This window comes from Lepidochelys olivacea (genome assembly GCF_965140295.1).
Source record: "Lepidochelys olivacea isolate rLepOli2 genome assembly, chromosome: 1".
Taxonomy (NCBI): domain Eukaryota; kingdom Metazoa; phylum Chordata; order Testudines; family Cheloniidae; genus Lepidochelys; species Lepidochelys olivacea.
This window is the reverse complement of record NC_140411.1, coordinates 123,204,276-123,229,337: the sequence shown is the minus strand read 5'-3', so window position 1 is coordinate 123,229,337 and position 25,062 is coordinate 123,204,276. Positions and strand designations below refer to the sequence as shown.

General features: G+C 44.2%; 1 protein-coding gene across 4 annotated transcripts in view; it reads right to left on the bottom strand.

The window, feature by feature from the left end:
- Nucleotides 1-25,062, bottom strand: part of GABRA5 (gamma-aminobutyric acid type A receptor subunit alpha5) — an 86,211-nt gene that overhangs the window by 28,242 nt on the left and 32,907 nt on the right. For all 4 annotated transcript variants that reach the window (XM_084637311.1, XM_084637312.1, XM_084637313.1 and 1 more), the window contains one exon: nucleotides 16,099-16,181. In XM_084637311.1, the coding sequence (XP_084493437.1) occupies nucleotides 16,099-16,181 (83 nt within the window). The remainder of the gene's footprint in view (nucleotides 1-16,098; nucleotides 16,182-25,062) is intronic.

The window sequence follows — 25,062 nt, the reverse complement described above, 5'->3', positions numbered from 1 at the left end:
GAGGGCAAAATTTAGCTCTGCAATTGAAACTTTTACTTAAAATTTTTGTTGCTCATATGTGAGCCAGAATACAATCCAGCTCACACTTCACTAAGTCCTAAAAGGAGAAAGAAAAGTAGTAACAACGCAGTTTTGTATAAAAACTAAGCAGATGTGGTACTGAATACAGACAGAGCAGGTCTGTTGGGGAGAAGCTGCATTGTTTCATACAGTCAGTTTTCAAAATAGAACTGTAATTTAACTAGTGTGAAAAAAATTATATCCACATAGCTATGGAATGATTGCCTAAAATGAATATTTTTAAACAGTATGCTGATTTACAAAACAGGATCTTCACATTGACTCTAGTGGGAATTGTGGATTCACAAGGGGTTTGAAATTATTTAAATTCAGATTGATCATTTGGCCTTTAAACTAACATAGGGTCTGGATAAATAATTTAAATTGAGCATGGTGATTTGAATAGCTATGTGACATGCAGGAGAGAGGCTAGCAACTAAAAAGTGGAAAAAGTCCATCGTGAGACTTTTCTGGATGGTGTGATGTAAGCTGTACAGGATGCTGAAACTAATCTTGCGAGCAAATTCTTAGCCATGTGTTTGTCCATGAGAAACAAGAATGGGGGCAGCACATGGTTACAAAATGGGCATTTTCTAATTTCAAGCCTACTAAAAGGATCGTAATTTTTGTCCTTCCCAAAATTAAAAGAAAAATATGGCTCTATACTAAAGGCAATATTTTCTAGCTAAAAAGAATTTTCTTAGATTCTAGCCTTCTCTTTCCACAGGAGACAGAACAGGGTATTTTAAAATGTGTCAGACAGACCTCATGAGGCTTCATTACTAAGCAACAGTAAGATACTACAGTGATTGGAACTATAAAAAAAACCTTAAAATAGACAGCTAGAAATGGCTATAAATCAGATTGTGATGTGCAAGCCATCATAGTCAAGGTTGGAATGGGAATATGAATTAATTTTTTCTTACTCTGAAAAGAAATGGAGCTATTTACTGCCCTCAGATTATAAGATATTTAGATATGCGAGATTGATGTTGATTCTGTGTTGCCAACACATGATTTTTTGGTGCATCTTGCTAGATTTGGTGTTTTTCTTGAAGCTTCTTCAGCTTCTGGAGGTAAACGGTTCGGAGAGAATCTCAATTTTCATTTGAAAAAAAAAAAGGAAACTAGCTCTCATGGTCGTGGAGAAAAGCTTGAAAATGTGATCTGAGTGTATCCTAAGGGCTCAGAAACCAGAAGGCAAATAATATATATTGGGTGTGTTTTATTTTTTAAAATCTCATGATTTTGGAGGCCTAACATGCTTTTTGATGCTTAGTTGACTATACCGTTGACTACTTGAAAACAATCAATCGGCTATATTGGAATCTGGAGCTAGTACGTAAACTAAAATATACAAGTTCCAGTTGGTACTGCTAATGTAGAGATACTAATGTACACGTGTACTCATAAGTCACTCAGGAACATCTGCTGTCACAGAAAGGGACTGGGCCATTTAGGTACAGCTCTGCATTGAAAGCTGTGCAAAACCAGGCCACATGCCTCCTGAAGGACCCCAGTATGTAAGTGTGATGGAGTATATACCGTACAGTGGTTTGGAAACAGAGGGAGAGCTCAACCAAGGCACCTGGTTGCATATGGAAACTTAGATGGGGCCCAATTAAAAAATGAGTTCCAGATGGCAGAGGAGCTGGGTGGTTTCTATAAAGAGAGGAAGCTCAAAGCAGAAGAGGGTGTAGGAAGAGAAGTCTGCAGTCCTTCTCTTGGTAATAGCAAGATGGGCAGGGTTGAAGAGGAAGCTAAAGGGCAGAATTTGCCCTGGGATTGTCTCCTGAATAAAGAACTCTGGCAAAAAGAGCAGGAGAAAGATTGGGAAGCTACTGGGGTGCAACAAGCCCTGGCAATGAGTCTTGACAAAAGGGCAGGACCCAGAGCTCCAGGGAGTCATTCCAGTGAGGAACAGAACAGAGGGATGAAAGTTTGAGCCTGTGCATGGCAGAAGTGGTTTAAACTTATATTTTTAATTTGGGATTTGTTGGAGGACTCTGGGGGAACCCTGTGAGCCTCTGCCCTGAAATAAGGGTGAATCCTGAGTGGTGTTGTCATAAATATAAAGGGAAGGGTAAACCCCTTTGAAATCCCTCCTGGCCAGGGGAAAGCTCCTCTCACCTGTAAAGGGTTAAGAAGCTAAAGGTAACCTCGCTGGCACCTGACCAAAATGACCAATGAGGAGACAAGATACTTTCAAAAGCTGGGAGGAGGGAGAGAAACAAAGGGTTTGTGTGTCTGTCTGTAGTCGTCTTGGCCGGGGACAGAACAGGAATGGAGTCTTAGAACTTTTAGTAAGTAATCTAGCTAGGTATGTGTTAGATTATGATTTCTTTAAATGGCTGAGGAAAGAATTGTGCTGAATAGAATAACTATTTCTGTCTGTGTATCTTTTTTGTAACTTAAGGTTTTGCCTAGAGGGGTTCTCTATGTTTTTGAATCTAATTACCCTGTAAGATATATACCATCCTGATTTTACAGGGGGGATTTCTTTATTTCTATTTACTTCTATTTTTTATTAAAAGTCTTCTTGTAAAACACTGAATGCTTTTTCATTGTTCTCAGATCCAAGGGTTTGGGTCTGTGGTCACCTATGCAAATTGGTGAGGCTTTTTATCCAACATTTCCCAGGAAAGGGGGAGTGCAAGTGTTGGGAGGATTGTTCATTGTTCTTAAGATCCAAGGGTCTGGGTCTGTAGTCACCTAGGCAAATTGGTGAGGCTTTTTACCAAACCTTGTCCATGAAGTGGGGTGCAAGGTTTTGGGAAGTATTTTGGGGGGAAGGACGCGTCCAAACAGCTCTTCCCCAGTAACCAGTATTAGTTTGGTGGTGGTAGCGGCCATTCCAAGGATAACGGGGGTAATATTTGTTACCTTGGGGAAGTTTTGACGGTCTGGGTCTGTAGTCACCTAGGCAAATTGGTGAGGCTTTTTACCAAACCTTGTCCAGGAAGTGGGGTGCAAGGTTTTGGGAAGTATTTTGGGGGGAAGGACGCGTCCAAACAGCTCTTCCCCAGTAACCAGTATTAGTTTGGTGGTGGTAGCGGCCATTCCAAGGATAACGGGGGTAATATTTGTTACCTTGGGGAAGTTTTGACCTAAGCTGGTAAAGATAAGCTTAGGAGGTTTTTCATGCAGGTCCCCACATCTGTACCCTAGAGTTCAGAGTGGGGGAGGAACCTTGACATGGTGGCACAGTGGTGGGATTAACCTGAAATCATTTTGAGATCCAGTTGAGATTTTTTGAACTAGAAATACAGATTTTAAAAAGGAATTTTTAGGAAGTCCAGAAGGCAGCTTTGAAACTGAAAGCAGCTTGGTTTCTCTCTGCTTTGTGGCCAAGCAGAGACAAAAGGGGATTATCTTGTGAATTGCAGGTTTTCTTGCCTGGAGGCAGGGTACTTAACTCCTGCAGGGAAATTCACAGTCTTCCAAGCCAGAGGTTTTTTTTTTTTTCTTTTCTTCCTAAAAGTAAATAGGGGGTGTGTGCTCTACCCATTTGCCTGGAGACAAAAGTGGCAGGGTTTTTTTTTAGGATTTTGATTTTTTTTTTTTTTGTTTTACAAGGAGCACAGGTTTGAAAAGAAATTTTTTTTTTCTTTGGGCTGGGTAAGCAGTTTTCCAAGTAGTTGGAGGTTTTTTGCTTTAATTTGGGCCCAGAGCAGAGACAAGGGAATTGTCTTTTTCTGTAGGCTGACAATCACTATCAGAGAATAGGTACTCTATTCCAGCACAGCAAAAGTTTACAGCCAAGTTTTGTTTGTTTATTTCTAAACCTCGGGTGTAAAGTTAGTTAAAAACAGAGAGGTTAGAATGGCCAAATCCTCAGCTCGACTACAGCTGGAATTAGCCAAATTTCAGGCTGAGGAAAAACAAAGGGAACATGAAAGACAGATAGAACTCATGCGGCTGGAGAAGGAGGTACAGGAGGCTGCCCACAAGAGGGAAATGGAGGCAAGGAAGCATGTGGAGGAGATGGAGAGGATAAAGGCCCAGCAGAATATACCAACAAACCCTAGCAATCCTTCTCCAGGTACCACTTCCCATCCCAGAAAGTTCCCCACCTACAAGGCAGGTGATGATACTGAGGCCTTCTTAGAAAACTTCGAAAGGGCCTGCCTTGGGTACAACATCTCTACTGACCAATACATGGTAGAGCTGAGGCCGCAGCTCAGTGGACCCTTAGCTGAGGTGGCAGCTGAAATGCCTAAAGAACACATGAACAAGTATGAACTGTTTAAATCCAAGGCGAGAGTCAGAATGGGGATAACACCCGAGCAGTCTCGTCGGAGGTTCAGAGCCCTAAGGTGGAAACCAGACATGTCATTTACCCGACATGCCTACCACATTGTAAAACATTGGGATGCCTGGATATCAGGAGCAAGTGTTGAATCTCCAGTAAATTTGCCCTTCCTAATGCAAATGGAACAATTCTTAGAGGGTGTTCCTGAGGAAATAGAAAGATACATCCTAGATGGGAAACCCAAAACTGTAATTGAGGCAGGAGAGATTGGAGCCAGATGGGTGGAGGTGGCAGAGAAGAAGAAAACTGGTCGCAGTTGGAGCGGAGACCAGAAGGGACCACCCCAGACCACACCCTATTACCGGGGGCCGCCCAAAGCCCCACCTACCTCCCAAAGAACCCTCCAGACCCCTTATCGTCCCACCACCCCGTTCTCCAGCAACCCACCTCGCCCCGGTGACCCGTCAGCTGGACGATGTTTTAAATGTAACGAGCTGGGGCATGTAAAGGCCAACTGCCCCAAGAACCCCAACAGGTTACAGTTCATTGCACCGGAATCACACCAGAGGTCCACAGGCCCAGATACCTCCCAGATACCCTTGGAGCGGAGGGAAACTGTGAGTGTGGGTGGGAAGAAGGTCACCGCGTGGAGGGACACCGGAGCACAAGTGTCAGCTATCCATGCTTCCTTAGTGGACCCCAATTTAATCAACCCAGAGATCCAAGTGACGATTCAACCCTTCAAGTCCAACTCTTTCAATTTGCCTACAGCCAAGTTGCCTGTCCAGTACAAGGGCTGGTCAGGAATGTGGACTTTTGCAGTCTATGATGATTATCCCATCCCCATGCTGTTGGGGGAAGACTTGGCCAATCATGTGAAGCAGGCCAAGAGGGTGGGAATGGTCACCCGCAACCAGGCTAAACAAGCCGTGAGGCCTAGCTCTGTTCCGGAAACTTCTATCAGGACCCAGTCAGAGGTGATGGACCTGGACCCCAGGCCAATGTCTGCAACAGCAGTAGTGGATCCAGTCCCAGAGACCCAGACGGAACCAGTCCCAGAACCGGAACCAGCCAAACAACCAACACCAGACCCCGTGCCAGCACTGAATCCAGTACTTGCAACCTCAACACCAGAGGGCCCCACCGAACCTGAACTGGCAGCAGCCGATAACCCTACACAAGAGGCTCAGCCGGAGCCTGAATCCCAACATAGTGCACCAGCGGAGAGCGGTTCACAGTCAACAGAAACAGCTCCATCCCCTATATCGCTTCCAGAGGGACCAAGCCTATGTCCCCAATCCAATGAGGAACTGATGTCTCCAGCATCAAGGGAACAGTTCCAGACCGAACAGGAAGCAGATGAAAGCCTCCAGAGAGCTTGGACGGCGGCACGGAGCAACCCACCGCCTCTCAGCTCTTCTAATCGATCCAGGTTTGTTGTAGAAAGAGGACTTTTATACAAGGAAACTCTTTCTGGGGGACACCAGGAAGACTGGCATCCTCAGAGACAGTTGGTAGTTCCAACTAAATACCGGGCCAAGCTCTTGAGCTTAGCCCATGATCACCCTAGTGGCCATGCTGGGGTGAACAGGACCAAAGACCGTTTGGGGGGGTCATTCCACTGGGAGGGAATGGGCAAGGATGTTTCTACCTATGTCCAGTCTTGTGAGGTGTGCCAAAGAGTGGGAAAACCCCAAGACCAGGTCAAAGCTCCTCTCCAGCCACTCCCCATCATTGAAGTTCCATTTCAGCGAGTAGCTGTGGATATTCTGGGTCCTTTTCCGAAAAAGACACCCAGAGGAAAGCAGTACATACTGACTTTCATGGATTTTGCCACCCGATGGCCGGAAGCAGTAGCTCTAAGCAACACCAGGGCTAAAAGTGTGTGCCAGGCACTAGCAGACATTTTTGCCAGGGTAGGTTGGCCCTCCGACATCCTCACAGATGCAGGGACTAATTTCCTGGCAGGAACTATGAAAAACCTTTGGGAAGCTCATGGGGTAAATCACTTGGTTGCCACTCCTTACCATCATCAAACAAATGGCATGGTGGAGAAGTTTAATGGAACTTTGGGGGCCATGATACGTAAATTCGTAAATGAGCACTCCAATGATTGGGACCTAGTATTGCAGCAGTTGCTTTTTGCCTACAGAGCTGTACCACATCCCAGTTTAGGGTTTTCCCCATTTGAACTTGTATATGGCCGTGAGGTTAAGGGGCCATTGCAGTTGGTGAAGCAGCAATGGGAGGGATTTACACCTTCTCCAGGAACTAACATTCTGGACTTTGTAACCAACCTACAAAACACCCTCCGAACCTCTTTAGCCCTTGCTAGAGAAAACTTACAGGATGCTCAAAAAGAGCAAAAAGCCTGGTATGATAAACATGCCAGAGAGCGTTCCTTCAAAGTAGGAGACCAGGTCATGGTCTTAAAGGCGCTCCAGGCCCATAAAATGGAAGCATCGTGGGAAGGGCCATTCGTGGTCCAGGAGCGCCTGGGAGCTGTTAATTATCTCATAGCATTCCCCACCTCCAACCGAAAGCCTAAGGTGTATCATATTAATTCTCTAAAGCCCTTTTATTCCAGAGAATTAAAGGTTTGTCAGTTTACAGCCCAGGGAGGAGACGACGCTGAGTGGCCTGAAGGTGTCTACTACGAAGGGAAATGTGCTGGTGGTGTGGAAGAGGTGAACCTCTCCATGACCCTTGGGCGTATGCAGCGACAGCAGATCCAGGAGCTGTGCACTAGCTACGCGCCAACGTTCTCAGCCACCCCAGGACTGACTGAACGGGCATACCACTCCATTGACACAGGTAATGCTCACCCAATTAGGGTCCAACCTTACCGGGTGTCTCCTCAAGCTAAAACTGCTATAGAACGGGAGATCCAGGATATGTTACAGATGGGTGTAATCCGCCCCTCTGAAAGTGCATGGGCATCTCCAGTGGTTCTAGTTCCCAAACCAGATGGGGAAATAGGTTTTTGCGTGGACTACCGTAAGCTAAATGCTGTAACTCGCCCAGACAACTATCCAATGCCACGCACAGATGAACTATTAGAGAAACTGGGAAGGGCCCAGTTCATCTCTACCTTGGACTTAACCAAGGGGTACTGGCAGGTACCACTAGATGAATCTGCCAAGGAAAGGTCAGCCTTCATCACACATCTCGGGCTGTATGAATTTAATGTACTCCCTTTCGGGCTGCGAAATGCACCCGCCACTTTCCAAAGACTTGTAGATGGTCTCCTAGCGGGATTAGGAGAATATGCAGTCGCCTACCTTGACGATGTGGCCATATTTTCGGATTCCTGGGCAGACCACCTGGAACATCTACAAAAAGTCCTTGAGCGCATAAGGGAGGCAGGACTAACTGTTAAGGCTAAGAAGTGTCAAATAGGCCTAAACAGAGTGACTTACCTTGGACACCAGGTGGGTCAAGGAACTATCAGCCCCCTACAGGCCAAAGTGGATGCTATCCAAAAGTGGCCTGTCCCAAAGTCAAAGAAACAGGTTCAATCCTTCTTAGGCTTGGCCGGTTATTACAGACGATTTGTACCGCACTACAGCCAAATCACTGCCCCACTGACAGACCTAACCAAGAAGAAACAGCCAAATGCTGTTCAGTGGACCGGAAAGTGTCAGAAGGCCTTTAACAAGCTTAAAGCGACACTCATGTCTGACCCTGTACTAAGGGCCCCAGACTTTGACAAACCGTTCCTAGTAACCACAGATGCATCCGAGCGTGGTGTGGGAGCAGTTTTAATGCAGAAAGGACCTGATCAAGAATTCCACCCTGTAGTGTTTCTCAGCAAAAAACTGTCTGAGAGGGAAAGCAACTGGTCAGTCACTGAAAAAGAATGTTATGCCATTGTCTACGCTCTGGAAAAGCTACGCCCATATGTTTGGGGACGGCGTTTCCACCTGCAAACCGACCATGCTGCACTAAAGTGGCTTCACACCGTCAAAGAAACTAACAGAAAACTTCTTCGGTGGAGTTTAGCTCTCCAAGATTTTGATTTCGACATCCAACACATCTCAGGAGCTTCTAACAAAGTGGCTGATGCACTCTCCCGTGAAAGTTTCCCAGAATCAACTGGTTAAAATCGTCCTTGAGATGTGGAAAATATTGTTAGTCTTTATGTACTTGGTAGTATATTTAGAGATGCAGGTGTCTTATTAACTCTGTTTTCCTAGAGCTCCAGGAAGAAATCCCAGCCAGTGTTTCACCCTAGCTGAGATTTGGGGGGCGTGTCATAAATATAAAGGGAAGGGTAAACCCCTTTGAAATCCCTCCTGGCCAGGGGAAAGCTCCTCTCACCTGTAAAGGGTTAAGAAGCTAAAGGTAACCTCGCTGGCACCTGACCAAAATGACCAATGAGGAGACAAGATACTTTCAAAAGCTGGGAGGAGGGAGAGAAACAAAGGGTTTGTGTGTCTGTCTGTAGTCGTCTTGGCCGGGGACAGAACAGGAATGGAGTCTTAGAACTTTTAGTAAGTAATCTAGCTAGGTATGTGTTAGATTATGATTTCTTTAAATGGCTGAGGAAAGAATTGTGCTGAATAGAATAACTATTTCTGTCTGTGTATCTTTTTTGTAACTTAAGGTTTTGCCTAGAGGGGTTCTCTATGTTTTTGAATCTAATTACCCTGTAAGATATATACCATCCTGATTTTACAGGGGGGATTTCTTTATTTCTATTTACTTCTATTTTTTATTAAAAGTCTTCTTGTAAAACACTGAATGCTTTTTCATTGTTCTCAGATCCAAGGGTTTGGGTCTGTGGTCACCTATGCAAATTGGTGAGGCTTTTTATCCAACATTTCCCAGGAAAGGGGGAGTGCAAGTGTTGGGAGGATTGTTCATTGTTCTTAAGATCCAAGGGTCTGGGTCTGTAGTCACCTAGGCAAATTGGTGAGGCTTTTTACCAAACCTTGTCCAGGAAGTGGGGTGCAAGGTTTTGGGAAGTATTTTGGGGGGAAGGACGCGTCCAAACAGCTCTTCCCCAGTAACCAGTATTAGTTTGGTGGTGGTAGCGGCCATTCCAAGGATAACGGGGGTAATATTTGTTACCTTGGGGAAGTTTTGACCTAAGCTGGTAAAGATAAGCTTAGGAGGTTTTTCATGCAGGTCCCCACATCTGTACCCTAGAGTTCAGAGTGGGGGAGGAACCTTGACAGGTGTGGTACCCTGAAGAAAGGGGGTAAGGACAACTGGTCCCAGAGTCAGGGGCCAGAGACCTGATGCAAGGTCTTGATGTTGTCTGTTGGACTCTATTGGTCTGGGGGGTAGGGTGGAACTACAAGGGTATATCTGCACAGCAAAGAAAAACCAGCAGCTGGCCCATGCCAGGCTGACTCAGGCTCGCGGGGCTTGGGCTGCAGGATTGTTTCATTGCTATGCAGACTTCTGGGTTCAGACTGGGCCTGAGCTCTGGGATACTCCCACCTCACAGGGTCCAAGAGCCTGGGCCCAAGCCCAACCCCAGATGTCTACAGAGCAATGAAATAGCCCCATGTGCCTGAGTTGGCTGGCATGGGCCAGCCACAGATGTCTAGTTTCTGTGTAGACATCCCCCAAGTGACCTGGCTGGAGGGCTGAGTCACAGTGTCTGTCAGCAGGGGGCATTAGACGAGGAGACCCTGCTATGTCATGCCCAGCTGTGAAGGGGGCTGTCACTAGTGAGTTTGTCTACAGCAAGGTAGTGTGGACATGGAGACACCCTTCTGAGGTGCAGCATACTAACCACCATACAACTGGTCACCTCTACTGGCTAGCTCTAGGTAATGAGGGGGAGGGAATGTGGAACCATAATGACTCCACCTAGTCTCTGCCTCTCTTGCAGTACTGAGTCCATGGGGGAGTAATTAGACAGTAGTCCCTCTCTAGCATAGGGCTGCTATGCTGTCTGGCCCTTGTGGAACCGTACAAGGGAAGGGGGCTCCTTACTCCCCACCCTCAGCTCCCCGATATAAGGGCTAACCTGAGTCTCAGTCGTGGTCTTGACCTGTAGTGAAACCTACTCCATCAGGAATAATGTGCTAAGAAAAACAAGTGGCATGCTGAGCCATATTGTTGAGTTGTGTATTGCGGGATCAAACTACAGTTAAAGAGAGAAATAAAATGGGAAAAAGAAACTTCTTGCTAGCCAATCACATTATTCTCCGGTCCAGGGAATATCACTCCCTCCTGTATGAAGGGAAAGCCTGGCAGTTTTTACAGAAGCAGCCATGTAAGAGTGAGTGTCATCAGAACACAAGATGAAATGGATCAATATCATGGCCCCTGGAAGTCTTTCTTGAACTACCTGAAGTCTGAGCATCTCTGCTGCGCCTCCAGGAAATACAGCACAGAAGGTGCAACCCATGGAAGAGGTGCAAAGGTGGCTTTAAGCCAGCTTGTGCTCTTCTGATTATGTGCTGCTCTGGAGCCAGTGTGGTCCCTCCAAGGGCTGCTGCTGGGCTGCTGCACATAATCTTGTTACTGCTCAGTGCTAACCTGACATGGTTCCTCCTAAGCCTCGGCCAACTCTTCCAGCAGGGGGCAGCACAGTGTTGTTTATGGCAGCCCAACATAATGCCTATGCTGGGGGAATTCTGCCCCAGGGAACTGCAGGTCATTCATGGCTCCTGTATGTCACTACAGTGGTGTATAAGGGGAGAATCGCTCCCAAAGCCTTCAGACATGCTGATGCTGTGTAATGTGTGCTACCCTGAACAGCGACATCTTAACACCTTCCTCCCTTCACCTCTTTTTTTTGCTCACTGCAGTTAGTACTTATAGCATAACTTTTATTTTTGGGTGTAGTGTTGGCTGATTTGATGTGGAATGAATTTGAGAACTGATTTTACACCATGCTTGATGGTGACCATTTTTTCAATTGTCTCTCATGGGGAAGGGACCAGAATCTATTACTTCAGTTTCTGTGGTTCAGCTATACCTGTCATGTTAATGCCAATATAAGCATTGTTGGTAAAAAGACTGGACAGTAGGGCTATTTTGAGATGGCATTTTAAAAATGTAAAATATCTTGGGAGTTTCCAGGTAGATTAGTATCTGTGAAAGCAAGATGCACAGTAATTTCAGTGAGCTGCTGACTCAAAGGCTGCCGTGAGTGTTGTAGTCAAGCTGTGAATTTGAAATCACCGTATTGGGCTGCTATGTTAACTGCATTGTTAGTGCTAGCTGAGTACAGTATGTACATGCAGAAAATGTCACGTTTCATTTATTTTCTATAAAATAGGTAAAACTCATCTAAAATACAAATACTGAGCACTTATTTCCTCAGGGCCTGATTCTGCTGTCTTTATTCACAGTGAATAGTATCTTACTTTACGAGTAGTTATTGATTTCAATAGATCTACTCATGTAGTAAGTTACCACTGAATGTCAGCAAGGCTGGCAGAATCTGGCCCTAAGTGAGTATTAATAAGTTCTTAGGAAATTACAGCAAATATTAAGTTTATCTTGGTTGTGTGGGGTTCTGCTGCAAACATGTTGTTGTTCAGCCACTTATGATACAATGGAGTGAAATCCGGATTCTATTGCTCTGCTTTGCCACATCTACCACTCGGAGACCCACAGGGTAGAACACTAGTTTATAAAACGTTTGTTATTCTGTTTCAGTGGCCTGGCTGTTTTCCAATCATGATTCAGTACATGGCAACATCTTGGCACATCCTGCATGATGTGATCAGATGTAACAGTGTCATGCCTTATTGACAGTGACTCCACATTTGGGAAGATTCTCACAGTAAACATGTTGTTGTTCAGCCACTTATGATACAATGGAGTGAAATCCGGACTCTATTGCTCTGCTTTGCCACATCTACCACTCGGAGACCCACAGGGTAGAACACTAGTTTATAAAACGTTTGTTATTCTGTTTCAGTGGCCTGGCTGTTTTCCAATCATGATTCAGTACATGGCAACATCTTGGCACATCCTGCATGATGTGATCAGATGTAACAGTGTCATGCCTTATTGACAGTGACTCCACATTTGGGAAGATTCTCACAGTAAACATGTTGTTGTTCAGCCACTTATGATACAATGGAGTGAAATCCGGACTCTATTGCTCTGCTTTGCCACATCTACCACTCGGAGACCCACAGGGTAGAACACTAGTTTATAAAACGTTTGTTATTCTGTTTCAGTGGCCTGGCTGTTTTCCAATCATGATTCAGTACATGGCAACATCTTGGCACATCCTGCATGATGTGATCAGATGTAACAGTGTCATGCCTTATTGACAGTGACTCCACATTTGGGAAGATTCTCACAGTAAACATGTTGTTGTTCAGCCACTTATGATACAATGGAGTGAAATCCGGACTCTATTGCTCTGCTTTGCCACATCTACCACTCGGAGACCCACAGGGTAGAACACTAGTTTATAAAACGTTTGTTATTCTGTTTCAGTGGCCTGGCTGTTTTCCAATCATGATTCAGTACATGGCAACATCTTGGCACATCCTGCATGATGTGATCAGATGTAACAGTGTCATGCCTTATTGACAGTGACTCCACATTTGGGAAGATTCTCACAGTAAACATGTTGTTGTTCAGCCACTTATGATACAATGGAGTGAAATCCGGACTCTATTGCTCTGCTTTGCCACATCTACCACTCGGAGACCCACAGGGTAGAACACTAGTTTATAAAACGTTTGTTATTCTGTTTCAGTGGCCTGGCTGTTTTCCAATCATGATTCAGTACATGGCAACATCTTGGCACATCCTGCATGATGTGATCAGATGTAACAGTGTCATGCCTTATTGACAGTGACTCCACGTTTGGGAAGATTCTCACAGTTAAGCTAAAGTATAGAGCAAACAGAGTTTTAAGGTTAAAGCATGGGAGTGGGAGGCAGGAGATCTGAGTTATTTTCCTAGTTCTACCACTCATTGATTTTGCACAAGTCACTCAGGCCTTACTGTTCAGCAATGTCCACTAGTTTGGATTGCCTTCCTATTTTGGGTGCTAGTTGGTGTTTCAAGTTAGTCTGCAGAGGAAGTATAGCCCAGGAGGCAAGAGATCTGGTTTCTAATCCTGTCTCTGCTACTAACATACCATGTGACCCTTAGGAAGTCTCTTTGCCTCCGTTTTCCTCCCCACCCACTCTCTGTGTAGAAAATTATTGGAGCAGGGACAGTCTCATGTTTTTGGACATAAGTGTGTAGACCAATTTCATCAGGCAAATGTTCAGGTTGCCTAGTGTAGCTTGGTGGAGGAAGTTAATTGGTATGGGAGTGCAATTGCGTGCTCAACTATGGAGATGGCACAAACAGAAAACTGGTTTAACCAGATAATCACACAACATTAACTAGACTCCCATCACTCCATAATGCAGCATTTCATACTGTCAAATCACTGGCCAACATTAACTCACAAACATTAACTACTTCATCTTTCAGGGCAATCCTGTGACCAAATTTAAAAGGATATAATTAACACCATGATTAACACCATGAGATTGTAGCAGTTAAGTCAGTTGTCTGGGCAGGGGGTCCTGTGGTCTGTGGATTAGACATCTGTCTGTCTGACCAAAGCAGTGGGTTCTAATCTGCATTCTGACACTTGTTTGCTGTGTGACCTTGAAGAAAGTCAATTAACTTCTCTCTGCCTCAGCTATCCTAGGTATTTACCTGTCTCCATATGGGTGTTGGGAGCCCTAACTGAACTCTTCTTGCAAAGTACTACCAAGGCCAATCAGTGAACAAGGTGCAAATACAGTTTCTAGCTTTGGGGCCTTGCTTGATTTACCTACATTACATTTTTTTTTTTTTTTACTCTGGGTTAAGATCAGGCCTGTGAAACTTCAGTGTGGATCAGTTTTGCTTTGGCAAATTTAGGGAGTGAGGGGTCAGTACCAGGCATATAATAGAAGGCGTACTTTGAACTCGCCCATGGAAGAGATTAGCTCTTTCCCGTAATATAACAGTTTTAATATAAGAGTGCACAGATAGGGCCAAATTCCTTGCTAGTATCAACTGGTGTGGTTCCACTGATTTAAATGGAGCTGCGTCTGTTTACACCAGCACAGGACTTGGCCTCTAGAGTCTGCATTCCCAGGTTTATCCTCAGCCTCCTTTAAAAAAAAAAGAGAGATTGCTACCATGTGGTTCATAAATCCTTACTTTTAATATGGAGATATGGCCCAAGGAGGCTACGAGTATTCACATACAGAACGCTATTACTTGTACTTTGGTATTTTTGACTCTCTTGCAGTTAACTAAGTTGGTGAGCCCTCATCCACGAAGGGGCTTAAGCACTCTGATGCTGAAAGATTGTGGGATGCTCAGATACCATGATATTGGGGATAATTTAGAGGGTGGAATTTTTTCCAAATTTGTATTGCAGCATGTAATCAGCTTCTCTCACACAAATCATATTTTCATGTGAATTCACATATCACATTTTATGAGTTTGGAGTGAAATCTATAGTCTGCTCTTAAACCTTTAAGTTAGGATCTTGTCATTCAAGTGAGTGACAGAACTTCAAATTATATTGTCATAGGTTAACATCATTGCACTCAACTGATGCATTTGAACCTATAGTGACCCTGTAAGAAACATTTGGGTCTACAAGTGAGCTGTAGCTCACGAAAGCTTATGCTCAAATAAATTGGTTAGTCTCTAAGGTGCCACAAGTACTCCTTTTCTTTTTGCAAATACAGACTAACACGGTTGTTACTCTGAAACAGATGAAACTGAGTCTTTTTTGCCCTTCAAGGGAAGGGAAATCAAGTGACTGAGTTTGGTAATTATTACTGCATTTCGTGCTTTTACTGTTATCAACATGATCACAAGAAGACAATGTATAACCAATATTAAACCAGCACACATACAGCAGATAAAAGCAAGATTAATCTTGGTAGGATTAGAGAATCTACATTGATACGATGTTTTTAAAAAAAAAAGATAAGGGGGGGGGAGTGTGGTGTGGGGGCATTAACTTGTTCCAAGGACTTGTTAAAAACCTTGACTGGTAACTTCAAAAGCCTTGGGAGACTTCTGTTGCACCTGGAATCTATGTTTCGATTACTGAAATAAAAGAGGTCTATTCTAGTAGCCTAGTCTGTACTTTAATTAAGGGCTTTGTATTTAAATATAGCCATACAATCCCCTAAGGTTATTTTTAAAGTAAGCTGCTGGCAGGACAGCATTATGGTGGATTACAGATTCAGGGTATCAAGAAAAATCAGCACTTCAACATACAATTTAGAGGATAATGCGTGTGTTTGTATATACAAACAGTAGCGTGCAGTATATATAATGTGTGTCTGTGTATGTACGCAGTTTAATGCAACAAGATATAGGACTAGATTTATCAAAGACAAGATGGGCAGATTTTCCTCTTTTGCTAACCTCTAGATATCTGTACTATATATTTGTAGTCAATAGAACATGACAAAATAGTACATATGTAAACCCTGTAAGAGCACAGTTGACACTAGGGAAAGTTCTACTTTTCCATACATGTAAAAACCTCAATTATTAAAAAAGTTACTTGGTTGCATCTAGTATTGAATAGGTATTGTTAAAATATCCCCACTACCTGTCATCCTTGTGACACACAGGTTACCAAGAGGGATACATGATCTAGACAGTAGCAGTGCTACACAGAGTTTGCCATCTATTGGAGATTTAGAGCTTGGGGGGGCAGACTGGGTAGGATCAGATCAGTCATATCTACTGAAAGATGTACACAAACTGTCCTGGCTGAAAATGACAAGCCAAATCAAAACTGTATTCATAGTTCTTAATTGTGACCAGAACTTACAGCTTCCAAATTTTAGCGGGCAAGCATGTGCGTCCATGGGGAAGTCTTCAAGCTGCATTGGGCATTCAGCAGAAATGGTCAATCTGTGAGAAGAAAAAAGAAACAAACTCTTCATTTTACTCAGCACTATGCAGGCCCTTCACTGTGGTATCTGCGTGCTGACAGAACATACTCTATATGGGGTCTTCCATTGATGGGCCTATCTTCCATGAATTTATCTAGTTCTTTTTTTAACCCTGTTATAGTTTTAGCCTTCACAGCATCCCCTGTCAGTCATACACATGGCCTTTTGTTCAGCCAGCCCCCTTCAATACAATACACTAGTGCATTACCAGGGTGGTCCATGTATCTGACTGTCTGACAATAGTTTTTGGGGAAACAATCACACCACCAGCCCATATACCACTGCCTGGAAGTTCTAGAGATGAGTTCCTGCAACAGCTTTTTGCAGGTGGAGAGGTCAAGGGGGTTAGGGTAAAAGAAGTTTAACACTCTCTGATCCATCCACTGCATTGGTACTGTGAGGGGACTGAGACAGGGTAGAATGAGGAGAATGGCAATGTGGGGGAGAAGAGGAACAGGTGTGCAAGGGGAAGAAAGGAAGATGGAAAACAGAGGGGACTCATCATTAGGGCCCTACCAAATTCATGGTCATGAAAAACATGTCACAGACCATGAAATCTGGTCTCCCCCTGTGAAATCTGGTCTTTTGTGTGCTTTTACCCTATACCATACAGATTTCACAGGGGAGACTAGAGTTTCTCAAATGGGGGTCCTGACCCAAAAGGGAGTTGCAGGGGCTCACAAGGTTATTTTAGGGGTGTTGTGGTATTGCCACCCTTACTCCTGCACTGACTTCAGATCAGGGCAGCTGGAGAGCACCAGCTGTTGGCCGGGCACCCAGCTCTGATGGCAGCACCCTGCCAGCAGCAGCGCAGACGTAAGGGTGGCAATACAACACCATGCCGCCCTTACTTCTGTGCTGCTGCCTGCAGAGCTAGGTGGCCAAAGAGCGGTGGCTGCTGACGCGGGCCCACCTCAGCAGGCAGCAGCGCAGAAGTCAGGGTGGCAATACCCTACCATGCCGTCCTTACTTCTGTGCTGCTGCTGGCAGCAGCGCTGCCTTCAGAGCTGGGCTCCCAGCCAGCCGTCACCGCTCTCCAGCAGCAGTGCAGAAGTAAGGGTAGCAGTACCACAACCCCCCCTACAATGACCTTGTGACCCCCGCACAACTCCTTTTTGGCTCAGGACCCCTACGATTACAACACTGTGAAATTTCAGATTTAAATAGCGGAAATCATGAAATTTATGATTTTTAAAATCCTATGCCCATGAAATTGACCAAAATGGACCATAAATTTGGTAGGGCCGTACACAGAATAGAGATGGAAAGGTAGCAACAGCAGTAAAGCAAGAGAGAATATCCAGCTTGATAGAAATGATACACCATTTCCCAATCACAGACAGGAAATGCTGCTTCTAAGATGTGGTAAGAGCAATAGGTGAGGTTCGAGTCACCTGCCCTGAGGCAAGGAAGTTTAAAAAAACCCTCAAAACCCAGAAAATAAAATAGAGGGGAAGGGAAACAGGCTTCGAGAGTATGTCTACAGCTATCAACCCAATCCAGCAAAATGTTTAAGCACATTTTGAACATTAAGCATGTATGTACTTTGTGGGAGTGGGGCCTGTATAAGAAGGACCCCAGCTTTCCCATACTCACAAGTTTTGGACTCAGACCTCCAACAAATTGACTTTTTTCTCTTGGTAACTCTCCTTCCTCTTTCTCTTTCATCTCTTCACAGTTAGATCCCAGATAGCTTCTATGCCAGACTCTAGAAGCCCTAAAAGCTCTGCAGGCTCTGGGTCAAGCTAGATGTTGTACTGAGTGAGTTTCAACAAAAGCATTTCCTCCCCACCTGTTCTGCAATTGTAATTCTATAACCATCACATGTAGAACCATTATTATCTCCAAGGAGAATCATGCACCCACAGGAACAGAGCATACCACATCCCCATAGGCAATAAAATGTGTTCTCCTGATAATTGGTCAGACCCATATATTCACTCTGTTTCTAATAAACCTCTCTCTCTGGGTCTGTAATTATAACTGTAATATCTACAGAGAGTGAACTGTAGTCAGTCCTATGTTTTGGCAAATTCCATATGTTTAACCCAAATGTATTGGTCCCAGTGACCTAAAGTCTACGAGGCGGAAGGAGCTGTAGTGGGAAAGTTGCCTGCCACACTCCCAACGTAAAAGGGACCCAGAGCTGTCTGGCACAGTCCAGGCTTGCTGACTCAATTAACCTTTGTCTTGCCTCTCCTTCCATGCAGCCTAGAACTAGATCTCTCCCGAGCCCAGTGGCTACCTCAGAGAAGGAGAGAGATGCAAACACTGCCCGCCTTTCTCCAAGGGAAAATCCTTCTGGGTTACAACTTCAATCTGCTGCACCAGCAGGAGCGGATCTAGCCAAATAGCTATTCTAGAGGAGAAATTAATGCATGCCGAGGTTGGCTGCTAGGACATCAGTCTTGGCAGTAGCTGTATCCAGGCTCCAGTCCAGTACTTCTCTCTCTGGCTTCCTTTTTAAAAGTCATTCAAAATAACAGGGAGGGATAACAATCAAAGTGGCCACGCTTCCACATGTTTTGTTCTCTATGTCAAGCAAATACTTCCACAAATGAAATTTCTTTGATGTGTTCACAGGACAGCACCTTACTCCAAATGTTGTAATATACCTGATCTACTTATTTCAGTTCCCCATCTGTCTTTTTATTTAGAACACTTTTCATCTATAGAGCTCAAAGGATGGTAGGTATCATTATTTCCATTTTAGAGCTAGGTAGGCTTGGAAGGATTAGGTTTTTATCAGTAGATGTTAATTCCCTGTACACACACAAACTGACAAATATGCCCATTGAAATTTACATATAGTAAGAAAAATACTGCTTGAGAACTTATTAGAGGTTGATTTAAGGATATTTACTTTGTACATTTTGATATGATGTTGACAAGTTGTGTTTTTAACAGTTATCAAACTTTAACTTTTTGAATAGCAACAGCTACGGTCATTAATTACTTTCTTCCCTCTACCTGCCCACACATGTTTTGTGACACTCCACCCATAATTTCTCACAACTGTGAAATTTTAAATCAATTAAAAATTGGAAAATAAATGCTTCAAAATAAACTGACCGTTGTCAAACTTATTTAAAAAAATCAAATTCTGCCAAGTCTACAGATAGGGAAATTGAGGCACAGGGTCATCCATTATCAAACAAGAGGGATCAGGGGCAGAGCTGGGACTGGACCTTAGCTCCCTGCACTTCAAGCACAATGCCATATCCAGTGGCACGTGCTACCTCTCCTCTAAAGTAACAGTTACATAAAATAAAAAAAGAGACGACAAGACCCCTACATGTCTATATTTTTAAGGAAAGACATATTGGACTCTGATCCATGTATGGTATTAGAACTTGGGCACCACTTAGTGAAACTGCAAGAGAATTTCATATTAGAAACTGACTTCTTGTGCTGGTCTTAAAATAACCGCTTGAGGCCTGGATCCTATAAGGTGCTGAGCATGCTCTCCCTGAGCCCACAAAGCACTATTAGGGCCACAGCGCTCAGCAGCTTGCAGGGTAGAGCCCTGAATGCCCGGTGCATAGAACTTCTCCAGTTCCTCCGACTAATGGTTTCTGTGTCAAATCAGTGCTGCTTGATGTTTGCTTTCCTTCAGTTTCAGAGGAAAACACCAGTCACTCAATGAAGTTGACTGGAATTAAAATCCTCCAAGTCTCTTTAAATGAAAAGTTGACATTTATATATAATTTAATTTTGAAGGATATGATTGTGCCTTTAGGGCACAGGCTTACATTGGGGCTATGTGGAGCTGCACGGCCCCAGGGCCAGGCATAATCATAGAATATCAGGGTTGGAAGGGACCTTAGGAGGTCATAATCCCTCACCAAGCTTCCTTATCCTAGCAGGCAGTGCACAAACTGCTCTGTCTTTTAGGGTAGTGCATGGTGCAGTCTGCTATCCCTAATGTTTGAGTGGTGGAAGGCACCGTTGTCTCATCTCTTCCCTTGGGGGCTCTGTGGACCTCTAAGGGTTCAAGGAAGGAAGAAGCCCCAGTACACAGGGACTGTAACCATCCCTGACCCCCACATGCAGTGTTAGGTGCTGTGCACCTTCTCCTGTGCATTTGTATAAAAGTTCTATCCCTAAACAATAAACTGAAATATCCCAATAATTTATTCTCAGATGTGTTATTCATAACATTGCATAGCTAGTACATTTTAAAATGCTTACTGGATGATGTCATAATAACCTGTTACAAAATCCTTATCATTTACTGGGTACTTTATGCCATTAATTACAACATATAATTGGTGCATAATAGGGCTGGGCAATATGGATGAGCAATGGCTTTGAAATATTACACATTTTCACCACATTGTTCTGCATTGTTCTGGTCCCCTCAAATATTAACTCTTCACTAAAATATGAGGGTCCAAAAAAGATGTGCTCAAAAAATGCACTTGTAACTCAGAACAATGTGTTTCTACAGAAAGCAGCATGGCAGCCCTATACACACACACACACACACACACACTTGCTTCTGGAAACGCGTTGCAAATAGGGCAGAGACAGAAGATGACAGGAATGTGCAGAATGCACCAGTGTTCCACACCCAGATGTGGTCGACAAATTTATACTTGGTCTTCACCTTCAAACATCACCTGGAAGAAGCAGGACGCATCTGAAGTCCTGTCTCCTTCCAGACACACACCTTCAGCAAGCAAAAATTCCACTCAGCTCACATACGCATTGCATGCATTCACAGTGCTAGTGGAACACTGGTTGGTCATTATTAAAGAACTCTTATCTTTAGTAAAAAGTTAGGGCTTGAATATCCGTTTACACACACCAGTTTTACACAGTTCACTACAATGGAGTGACTCCTGGTTTACAGTGACGTAAGGGAGAGGAAAAATAGGCCTTTTATGTGCATGAATGGAACAGGGTTTTGTTAAACCTTTAGAACAAAGTCCATTCAATTGGATTTTAATGGGACCAACAAAACACGTCTGACCTAGGGACTGTCCCCAACTCAAACATCTCCCTGGTTGTGCTGAGGCACAGGAATTATTAAAAATAAAGTTCGAAAAAATATTATGAGAGCAAGCGTGTGGAGGGTTGTTTTGTTTTACTACCTTTGTACTCAAAAGCCCACTGAATTATTTTTAGTCAAACTTTTGATAAATAAGAATACATCTTGGGCATTGACCGGACATGGAATATTTCTGTCCAAAAAGTGAAAGTTTGACAAAACTGAAAGCAACTGAAAAAACCCCAAAGCCTTTAGAATGGAAGGATGACATCAATGGAACAAAGATTTCACCCAGTGTGTGTAAGAAACTTCAGCAATAGTTGCTGTTGTGTTACCGTCTGTAATCCTTAGTGGTTTTATAGTGTTTTACCTGTTCAAAGTGCTGCACAAATATTAAGTAACTAAAGACAAGGTGTAACCCATCTTAGTTTCTGGGGGGGGGAGTAATATTTATTAACCATTTATTATTAATAAATCTATAAATAGTACCTGACAGTTTTGCCAAACTGTATTATGTACTTCATTAAAATTTTCATAATGTTGCTATTGATGTTAAATTCCAGCAAAAAATATTCTACAGCAACAAAAATACATACATGGCAATTCAAACTGCAAGATTTCACAAAGTCAGGAAAAGTCTTGAGAGAAAAATCCACATTTGGAGCATTGACAATTAAGCATTAGTCCTTTGTTAAAATTTGGCAGATTCTTTTGTGTAGCTGTACCATTTTCACTGGACTGAGAGCAAACTATTTTCAAGTCACAGATGCAGTGAGCGATTAGTGATCTTTGAGACCTATAGATTCACATTCTACATTCAGCGTGGGCTCCAGAAGGGATGAATCCCACCCCAGCAGTCCCACAGGTGCTTGGGACCCAGGAGTTCAGGAAGTCCTGAGAGAGCCATCACTTGAAATAGGGCGCAGTCAGGGTACAAGAGATTCCCAACTTTCTATTTCTGGTTGACTGAGCAGGGAGAGGAGGAGCCACAGGGTATGCCCAAGAAGAAAGAACACAACCAGAAGTTGAGGAACACTGTCAAATAGCTACCGTCTCTGCAGGGAGCTAATGCTGCTGCTAAGGAGTGGGAAAAGCAATTGAAGGTTCCTTGGAAAGTGTGTGCCTGCTGCCTTGCCCTTCCAAAAACACCTTCCAGAATGGCATCTGCCGCTGCCAGCCATGAGAGATGCAAGTATGGGAAGGCAGCCACCTGCATCAAGGTGGTGTAGATGGTGGCAGGAACCTCTTATACCAGCCAGCAGCCTTCAAACTGGAAAGTATCAGGCACAAGGTTTCAAAACTGCCTCCCCACTCTGTAAGGCCAGTTGCTATTCTTTGTTAAACTAGGCTGGCGGTGTTTGCTTGAAACTCATCTCACCCCATTTTTGCAGCTATTGATCCTGCTTGGAAAAGGTCAAGTGGACTTTGCTGGCTCACTCATTACACCACATAGGTTAAAAAGTCATGGGTGAGGCTCTCTGAGGGGACAGGTTTTAGGTATTGGTAGAACAGTCTGTGAAAGGGACTTTAGGAGGAAAGTCGGGGAAAAGGTTTGAACTAAACTTTTTTAATTAACCTTAGAACTGATTTCCTCGTCTCCCCCCAACCAGTGAAGCCAAACCCTGGGAAAGTTGTGAGTTTGGACTCTGTAGCATGTGGACTGGGTTTCATTTTGTTTTTAAGGGACAGCCGGGAAAATTGTTTCCTCACAACCACAGGGAGGAAAAATCCCTCTAGGGATATGATAATGAAAAATAAGTGAAACAATGTTAAGCAAATCCAATTTTCCCATAAGAATTAATGTAAATGGGGGGGGTGTTAGATTCCAGGGACATTTTTTTTCGCCAAACAAAAGACTATATACACACACACACACACACATATATATACACAGTGTACGTTTTAAACAAATAATTTAATACTGTACACAGCAATGATGATTGTGAAGCTTGGCTGAGGTGGTGAAGTCAGAGGGTGGAAGGGGGTGGGATATTTCCCAGGGAATGGCTTACTGCTAAATGGTGAACTAGCATTCGGCTGAGTCCTCAAGGGTTAACCCATTGTTGTTAATGTAGCCTCACACTCTACAAGGCAGCAGGAATGGATGGGGGGGAGTCAGCATGGCAGAGAGAGACAGAGACACACACCGTATATGTGTGTGTGTGTGTGTGTGTGCGTTTGTGAGAGAGAGGGAGAGGGAGAGACACACTGTGTGTGTGTGTGAGAGAGAGAGAGAGACGCACATTGCTCCTTTAAGTATGCTGACCCCACTCTAAGTACACTGCCTTTTAAAGTAGATCAGCAAATTGCGACAGCAGCTGCTGCCAGCAAGCTCCCTCCATCCTGAGCCCTGTTGTGTCCCGCCCCGCCCGCCACTCTGTGGAGGTGGGGTAAAGGAGTGGGGGGAGGGGGACATCCTGACATTAGCATACACACATCCCGCGCACAGCAAGCGGGAGGCTTGGGGAGCAGCTCCAAGGCAGAGGGCAGGAGCAGCACAGGGCAGTGGGGGGAGGGACAGCTGAATTGCCCGGCAAATTGATAGCCTGCTGGCTGGCTGCCATACAGGGGACTTAGGGTAGAGATGAGCTGATGTGGGGCTGCCGGTCCACCCTGGTTCCAAGCCCCCACCAGCTAGCTCCAAAGGGCTGCTCTTCCTGCAAGCAGTGAAGAAAGCAGGCAGCTGCCAAACAATGTTATAAGGGAGCATTGCGCAACTTTAAATGAGCATGTTCCCTAATTGATCAGCAACGTAACAACGTTAACCAGGATGATGTTAAGTGAGGAGTTACTGTAATCTGTGCACAGAGGGGATGGTGCGTGATTTAACACTGTAAAGCTGTCTTAAGGCATGGATAAACACTTAGTCACTATACAGATGGCTGAAAGAGTTATGCTAAGGTGATGAAGTCCAGAAACTTGCCTCTGACTGGCTGTGTGAGTTGTCTCCAATGTGGATCATGGAGGGGGAGAGGAAATGTAAACATTACTGGTAGTTCTGATGCTGCATCACTCAGGATGCCCCAGCTATTCAGCCTGAATCACACTGGGTGGCATTCACCTCTGTCTTGGCTGTGTGACAAAAGCGCGAAGACAAGGTCTAGCTTTATGGGCTTAAGTGGCGCATAGTCTTTGTCCTGGCCTTCTGTTCACAGGGAATTTCACCCATTGTGTTTCTTATCTGCATTCATTTTATGTGTTGATCTCCCACTGGAAGTGAGCATAGTCTAGTGGTTAAAATCTCTAACTTCTGGTTCATTTCTGGCACTTAACTATTCTGTGCAGAATACTCCTGCGGTCCTACCTCACAGCTGTGTTGAGGCTCTAATTCATTAATAGTTGTATGTCTACATAGAGTGCTTTGAAAACCTCAGATGGAAAGAGCGATACAAGTTGCAAAGTATTCTAATTACTGATATTATTGTGAGTTTCATTCTGCACAGTAGGCAATTCAGACCTGTAGTATAGATTAAAGGAGATTTTTATCATAACTGAGCCAAATCCTTAACCCAGTTTATGCTGACGTTAAGGATACATACTCCCTTTAGACTTCCTAAACCATGCACAACACTGACTTGATTTGGCCTGGTGTGGAAAGGATGGGGAAAGGAAACCATATCCATGCTTTGGCAATGGCTACCCAGTAGTGGGGACCTCAAGCAAGTAATCTCCCCAACCATGGAATGCTTTTGTATATCCTGAATACTGCTCTCCTCCTGCTGGTCTGGAGAGAGTTACTGGGACTCTAGGACAGGAGTAAACTTTGTGAGAAACAAGGAGGAAGGAAGGGACAAGTGATAGGTCCCTTCAATGTTCTTAAAAACCAAACAAATGATCTTGAGCTTTT